An 8,306-nucleotide genomic window follows, 5' to 3' on the forward strand; every position below is an offset into this window, starting at 1 on the left:
GGCGGCATTGGAAAGCTCGTCAAATTTTACATCTAGTAGTAGGTGAGTTGAAGTAACGAAATCAACGCTGAGCAATGTACCCATTTTTACACATTTTTACAGAAAATAGTTACAACATCAGATGCGCGTAACTCCTACGAAAATGCCTTAAAATGCATGAAAAAAAATTTATGAAGACATCTCCCGACATATATACTACCGTTTACATTTGGTGCAATTTGGAGGCAATTTTATTTTCGATTTATTTCTTCTTCTTTGTATCTTTTATTGTCGAAGCCTTCTTCTTCTTCTTCTTCTTTGAGTTTTATGGCGGTTGGCAAACATATATGTGCATTACCGCCACCTACTGGAGTTTGATATCAGCCAAATGCCTGAAGGCCTAAACATGGTCGTCCGTCCGCCTCGAATTGGAGCCGTCTCGCCGTCTGGCGGCGCCAGCGAGCCCCACATGCTCGGACGCCACTACGCCCCCGCTCCCCCCCCCCGCGGAAGCTCCGTGTGAAAATGGCGGAGATTGTGTGCCAGGCAGTCTGAATGAAATTGAATGTAACGTTCCCAATTCTATGTATTAAATTCTAAAAAACGACCCTCAACATTTGGGAAGGCTAAGCCACACAACTAGTTGTTATAATCTAACATCATGCTTTGAAAGGCGACTTTACGACGAAGAGCCAGGGCAACGGCCAATCACAACTCTCCTGCAGCTGTCGTCACGCACGTATCGTCGCCGTGAAGTCACATTTTCGGCCCCTCCCCGTAGGACAGCGCTCCACCCGCCGTCACACGGGGAGGGCGGGGCGAGGCTCTGACGGACGACCATGTTTAGGCCTTGAGGGGTGGGCATGAAAACGAAGGCCACGCGAGCCCAGTGCATTGTGGGAAATGTAGTATTTCGGGTCCCCGCACCCGCCCCTCCCCTCCACCACCCCCCCCCTCCACACAGAGTGGATTTCTGGTGATATCTCTGGCGGGAAACAACCAATTTCAAAAATTTCAACGGATTCGAAAACCTTAGGGGCGTGAGATTTAATATATATTCATATTCCCCACGGTAAAGCCGGCCTTTAAGTTGATGTGATTTCTTTGATATTGTCGCAACCAGATCACTTATTAAACGGCGTCATGAATAACGTTACTTGGCAGAGGGTCTGCGCTCGTACTGAGCACATTTCCTTGTCAAACTGGTGAAAAACGTTTGCTTGTCACAAAATAACACAAATTATGTTATCAATCACATTCGCTAACCTGTTGCTTTTTGAACAAGGTAGGGCGTTTGGCCAAGCTGGACGTGTCGGCTCTGTTCGCCTGCACACTTTTAAACATTGTTTACAGATGGGCTATATTGTGTCTGTGCGTGGGCATCCCTTGTCAGCAACGTAACGTATGCAAAAATAATTCTATAATTCAATCTCTGTGCATGTACAGTCCAAGACAAGACCACGTGTGGCCAGACTCAGAGCAGCCATGTTTGTTGTGCTGAGCTCACGAGCTACAGCACTGAGTGAGAGAGGAGGGGGGAACGCCCACGGCTGAGTGTTAGAGCACTCGGCACTGCCAGCCAATATCATCGCCAGCTGCACACACATATACCAACTACCCCGCGGCGCTGTCACATAATGTAATGTTCAAAAAAGAACAGAAGGCCACCACTCAAAAAAGTCCTTTAGGTTTTGTATTATTACTTGGCTTGTACAGCAGCCAATGAACGCGTTTCAGCGGGTAGCCTTCATCAGCGTTGATGAAGGCTACCCACTGAAACGTGTTCGTTGGCTGCTGTACAAGCGAAGTAATAATAAAAAACCTAAAAGACTTTTTTGAGTGCTGGCCTTCTGTTCTCTTTTGTACGTTTCTACCTTGGCCCTGCACCTTGACTGACTTCAAGTGTGCTACTGCTGTTGTTTTACATAATGTAATGTTACCTTTTCTTTTTAAGCACGCAAATTATTTTAAACTCAGCATAAATGAACGTCATGAAAATATTTATTAAACAAATTTCCATGACTTTTCCAAAACTTTTGGGGATTTTATTTTTTCCAAACTTTTCCATGACCTGGAAATTGTATTTTAAATTTCCATGATTTTCCAGGTTTTTCCATGACCGTATGAACCCTGTATTATACTGTGTCAATGTGCTGGTGGAAAGGACATCTGGCACTGCATCTTAAAAATCAATATGACCACCACCAATTGTTAGAGTTACCAGGTTCTGATTTTTAATGCCCCAACCTGCACACAGCAACCTCACAATGTAAACCCACCTCATGCATGTAGGGGTCTACAAGGATTTCAAAGGGCCCCACAGCCAGGGAGATGTTGGGGGCAGCGGTAGGGATGGGGAGGACGTAGTGATAGGTCTTCTTCCTCATGTCATGGGTGTAGATGGTCTCCACCAGATCCCCAGAGGACACTGCCACCATGGAAGCGTCCACTGTGAACTCCAGCTTCCATGTGCACAGCTCCGAGTAGGAGTCAACGCAGGGGAACCAGAATCTTGGGAAAGGAGACATTTGGTGAGCTTTGAGCACAGGCACAGAGATTACCGCAATGAGTGCTGCTATCATGTGCTTTAACAGTACATTATATAGCCAGCTGTCAGTCCAAGTCTGCACAGGTGACCTGAATCTACAGAGATAGAAGCGATAGTTAAGTGACAATAGCCACGTTCTGAATCGTTCTTTCTGGATGGCGCGCCGTTTTGGAGACAGTCTACATTTCGCTCTCAAGTTTCACTTCATCAAGTCCTGTGGTAGGGGATGGGGAAGTAGCCATACCTAACCCCAGAATTTAATTTGGGCCAATAGAGAGCCAATGTGGAACGTCACTTACTGCTTCAGCACTGTACCAGAGATTTTCATTCGCCATTTATTTTCCCATAGACATTTCGTAAAATGCTTATAATAGTTTTACTTGTTCAAACCAAACGGTACAGATACAGTATATTTAGAAACAGGAGAGATCGCATAACATTTCACTCAGACCAAAACGTTAAAAAAAATGTGGGTTTAAAGAAAATATTTTTTCGATGTTTTTTTTTTAATGTTTTGGTCCGAGTGAAATGTTCTATGGTCTCTCCCGATTCTAAATATAGCTGAACCGTTTGGTTTGACCAAGTAAAACTTTTTATAAGCATTTTATGAAATGTCTATGGGAAAATTAATTGCGGAAGAAAATCTGTGGTACAGTGCTGAAGCAGGAAGTGATGTTCACTTTGCCTCTCTATAGGGTGAATTTACGGGGGTCTCAGTTAGGGGGAATGAGACACTATTCTCTGTTCCAGCCCCTCTTTGTCATTTCGGCTGTAAGACAGATTTTTTTTTACATAAAAATCTTGCCTGGTGCAGCTTTAATGGCAGGCCAGTAAATGCCAACAAATGCACCTGGAAATATAGACCTTATTCGACTGACGTAACTCACGTACGGGCACGCCCACTGCCGCCATATTGTTGTCATTCCGCAGCGCGGTGTTTAAAAGTGATTGACAGCTGTCATAGCTTAGGACGCTAGCCAACGTTACTTACTAGCCTATTTAACGCCGTTTTTACTGCATCAGGAGCTATTTCACAACAGCGATAGTGTGCTGTGTAATAATACATGACTGTAGTAATAGCAGCAATAAAAGCCCGGGTGTTAGCTACAGTCCACAGACGTAAAGGGAAAGAGAAAAGAGGCTAACGTTAGTAAACAGCAAACATTGGGCTAACATGCAAGCAAGCGTCAGATCATATCAAACAAACATTTAACGATAAGGTTATTTACCTTTGCTGTCACGACAATGTTTGATGATGATGATGATGTCGTTGGTGCCACAAAAGTAAAAATGTCAGACCAATTGCCACAGATTAAATAATTATAGGATTTGAAAGCCTTCAGCTCCTGAGATGTGTATGCCAATACTGTATTCACAAGGTAGATATAAATGTCCAGTACCTTATACCTGGCAATATAATGAGTTATATTTACTCTAAGTCAGTTTTTTATAGGGGCCCACACCTCCGACCAAACTTATTTTTTCATCACTTCTCTTTGACGAAGCCATAACTGTTGCTATACGTTCGGCCAGACTACGTTACTGCTGCGGTTTGTCAACAATATGGCGCTGTCCGGGGTTATCGAATAAGGTCTATAGGGGAAAGTTTCATCTTTAGTGGAGTGTAATTGAACTGGCAATAAGAAATTGCTTCTATTTTACTTACGGTAATTAAATCAGGATGAATATAAACTATTTTTTCCAGACCTGGTGGAGTTCTGGTATCCGAAGGAGAACACATGAGCTCCTCTCTCTGCCAGGCTGCCCTCCATATCAGGAACAACAAAGTGGAGACCCCCCATTGGCTGGTCCAGGGAAAACTCAATGGACACCTTCAACACCTTCAAATCTGGAGACACAAAACACAGGGATGTTAGTGTATCATCATGATCTTACAGGGTTAGGCTTAGGGTTAGATACAGGGATAGTATTGGAACCATGATCTCATATTGTCTATGGATGTGTAAGCCTTTAGTGTACAGTGCACCTTCGTTAGCCTAGCTGGGGCCAATGGAAATGCACAAAAACCCTAATATCTGTTTCATATCATAGTTAAGGAAATATTTGATTGATAAATGTCTAATGACTAAACATTTCATTCCAAAAAGACAACGCCCATTTGGAAAAAGTGAAACTTACTCTCATGAAATGATTGACTGCATCTGAACAAATGGTGATGTTTTTTTTAAAAGGATAGTAAAGGTGATGCAAGTTATTGTTTGACAAAATGCTAACACTTTGACAGAGTGGATCATCTGAATGATGGAACATAACTGAATGATGGAACATAACTGAATGATGGAACATAACTGAATGATGGAACATAACTGTACTATGGCCCTTTTTCTCTGTGCTTCGTACCGTCTCCTTGTTTCCAGAGTTCAGAGGGAACCTTGATAACGAGCTCCCCGTGTCCTGCATCAGGGTCCACAGCACTCACTGCTGCTGTGTAAGCACTGGAGAAATAGTTCAGGTTCCTCCTACACACACACACACACACACACACACACACACACACACACACACACACACACACACACACACACACACACGTTGCTGCTGTGTAGGCACTGAAGAAAAAGCTCAGACAAAAAGTTTCCCAAAAACGACCCAACAGCGGTGCTGTCCAAACTTGTTTCATTTTTACTGTTCAAATAGATAGACATGTTATGAAGTTGTACTGCTTCCATTAAGTTGAACACACACACATCGATTTAACACTGACTTAAAAGTTCAGAGGAGTGACATTGAGCTCATATCAGAAATTCAATCATCAGAATAACTTCAAAAAGATTATTTTACGTTGCTTCTCTGGTAAAAGAAAAAAGTCCATGCTATTGTTTTATGCAAATATCACTAACTTACTGTTTGTTTACGCGCCAATTTTCTTTTACACGAGTACATGTTTAACAACTGTGTGTTGTTGACGTTTCTATTCTCACATGTATTCACAAAAGGTTTTCTGGAAATTTAAATTAAAAATATAGAATCAGCAAATTAGCATAGAAAGTAGACAAAGACACTGTTTGCAGAATCATTTTCACTTTCAGTAGTATTATATGGCACAAATTATGAGCTGCAATTTCATATCTCCAGCTTAATAGTGAAACCAGAATTTGCGTATCCGAAAACCAGTTGAAATGCACTGATTTACTCACTGCTTGGACTCATGGTGGCACACCAGCAGTGTGGGGTCATTGTAGTTGAAGGGGGCCTCGAGTTCATTGACTCGGACCCTGTAGATGCGACACTGTTTACTATTGAGCTTGATCCTGTTCAGGTTGACCACTGTGGGGAAAATGGTGAGCTCGACATAGCCCTAGAGGAGAGGAAAGGGGAGGGGGGGGGGGGGGGGGATAGACAGACAGACAGACAGACAGAGAGAGGCAGTTTTTAATGTCTGGATCAGGACCCCAGTGTGAGTTACATGAAGTATTACGTTGGCCCCCAAATTATTCCAGAGAAATCCAAAGCCACTTGTTTTATTGTAGCAAAATCTAATTGAAGTTAGGCTGGAGAGAATACAGGCAGGCAGAATAACGTCTGCCACATATGCCTGCATAATATCCTGCAAATATAAATTCTGAAACATGAGAAGCAGTGAAGCATTATTTGAAAATGTGAGGAAAAAACCTATTGTTTCGTAACAACTCAGTTTATCCCAGAGCAAATAAGAGGGAGTGAGTCAGTGCACATTTATTATAAAGTATAGCTCTTACAGAGTGCTGTGGACAGTCAACTACACCATACTTTTGTGTTTCGAGCCAGGTGTTGCCAATTTACAGTGTAGTTTAGTTGAGTTGAGTTTGTAGGATGTGCTGCAAGGTGCCAATGCTATCAATCACAGCACATTCACCAACTATAATAACTGTGACTGCAAATAAATGTTACAGTAGCTAGTGACTGGAGTGGATGTAACTTGTTTAGTTTTCATCTCCACCACTGTCTTGTGTAATTAGTGATTCGTTTTAATACTACAGTACTCGCTGCACTGTACTTACAATGATAGACTTCCTCTGGAAGTTGATGTTGTTGATGCACACCGCCTGGTGGGTCGTAAATGCATGGACAAAATCATGTCAATATGTGATGTACAGCTAGTAGGGATTTCATTAATTTAATGAGCAGAGATTTCTTCAAAACTATCTGTCTATTTGTACTAGTGTAACGTTATCCTTACAGTAAATGAGACCAGGATGTGCTATCTTTACTCCCAATCCATGCATTCATCTATCATCTAAAACAAAAGTAAACGAAAATACTTATAATTTAAAAGGTCGTGGGCTCTCAAATCCTTTATCCTTCTTCCTGTTCATCTTCGCGTGGTGCTGGGAGTTAGCTATAACGGTACTTGACTTTCAACATGCTAACAATAATACTACTAAATGCATAAAGTATGAGCAGACAGAAGTCAAATGCAGCAGCCCGGACTGCGTGAGGAGAGAGCCGTGTCTTCGGCTTGTATTCCCCGGAACTGTTGTACAATGTTTTGTATCGCGACCACAGCGAAGTTATCCATACATGGAAGTCGGCTATGACTGGTACTCGGTTTCATACAGAAGAGTATAGTTCCATATGATGATTATTGTCATCGTGATGCATCAAAACATCCAAAATAGATCATCCCTCTCTGGCTGCTCACAGCATTGTGATGGCGCTCCCTCTGTGTTCAGCCATTTTGTTTGTAACCCTTGACCTGCCGCGTAAAAGAGGGGGAGGGAGGAGCATATAAAAAAATATCTAAATTATATAAATATAGTTTTTGTCAAAGAACAGTCGGCAACATTCCCAACATCGGCCATATGTCAATGCGCTATTGTTTATTAAAAGGAAAAGAAAGAGAGGGGACGGGCTAAGAATGGGCGGGGCCAGCTGTCATCGCCCGTCACTCCATCTGTCCCTCTGTCCAGTAGCGCTACCCTGTGGACAAACAGAGAAATTGATCTGACAGAGGGTTTCTCTATTTATTTTATTATACAGTCCATGGTTTCTCCTGTTTAGATGGAGAGTCAGTTTCTCATCATCAGCGACGAGATTGAATCCTGTCCGTGTCCTCGCCTTGTTGACAATATTTAACATGACAGTGACAGCTTCCACACGTCTGTGGATACAGAAAGAATGTGTCGCTCTAATCTGAACATAATTCACATAGCCTAATTCATTTCCATTACAATGTCCGGACAAACTCTTCACTGTTCCCATGTGCTCAGGGAAGAAGGGGGGCTATAGCCTGCTAGCTGCTACAGTGAAGATTTCGGATAAAACAGGGTGTAACACATCAACTTGCAAGGGAGCTGGAAGGTGGGTGCTGAGGGTGCTGCAGCACCCCCTGGTGGCAAGAGATGGGATTTCGAAATTGTTGGATTTGGCTGTCTTGTGTTTATACCACCAACAAAATGCATTAAAAAACAGTTTGTGCTTCCTGTAATGAGATGCTGAGTTACGACAGTGATGCGGGGTTACGACGGTGCCGCAAGGCATTATGGGAACTGCCGTAGACTAGAACGTCAGATCAGAAATGACATGTGAATGAACAACAACGCTGAAGTAAAGCTCATACCGAACAACCATACCTGTGTGGACAATATATAATTACAACAAAGAATAAACACTAGAAGGGTTTATTACATGGTGTCAGAAGATGGCGAAGTTCAGTCCACCGGAGAATTTCTGCTTTGAGAGGCCAGCGGAGTGGACGGATTGGAAAAAGCGCTTCACTCGCTACCGCATAGCTACAAAGCTAAACAAGGAAGAAGGCTGCGTGCAAGTAAGCACTCTC

At 42.8% G+C, this 8,306-nt stretch overlaps 1 protein-coding gene across 1 annotated transcript in view; it reads right to left on the reverse strand.

The window, feature by feature from the left end:
• Nucleotides 1-8,008, reverse strand: part of taf2 (TAF2 RNA polymerase II, TATA box binding protein (TBP)-associated factor) — a gene marked incomplete at its 5' end in the record, with an annotated part of 57,862 nt that extends 49,854 nt beyond the window's left edge. Inside the window, 6 exons of the mRNA XM_083662391.1 lie at nucleotides 2,259-2,490; nucleotides 4,235-4,376; nucleotides 4,889-5,007; nucleotides 5,686-5,846; nucleotides 6,529-6,573; nucleotides 7,991-8,008. Of these exons, the coding sequence (XP_083518517.1) occupies nucleotides 2,259-2,490; nucleotides 4,235-4,376; nucleotides 4,889-5,007; nucleotides 5,686-5,846; nucleotides 6,529-6,573; nucleotides 7,991-8,008 (717 nt within the window). The remainder of the gene's footprint in view (nucleotides 1-2,258; nucleotides 2,491-4,234; nucleotides 4,377-4,888; nucleotides 5,008-5,685; nucleotides 5,847-6,528; nucleotides 6,574-7,990) is intronic.
• Between the last annotated feature and the right edge of the window lie 298 nt (nucleotides 8,009-8,306).

Source organism: Poromitra crassiceps, assembly GCF_964638095.1.
Source record: "Poromitra crassiceps genome assembly, chromosome: 1".
In the NCBI taxonomy this organism is placed as follows: Eukaryota; Metazoa; Chordata; class Actinopteri; order Beryciformes; family Melamphaidae; genus Poromitra; species Poromitra crassiceps.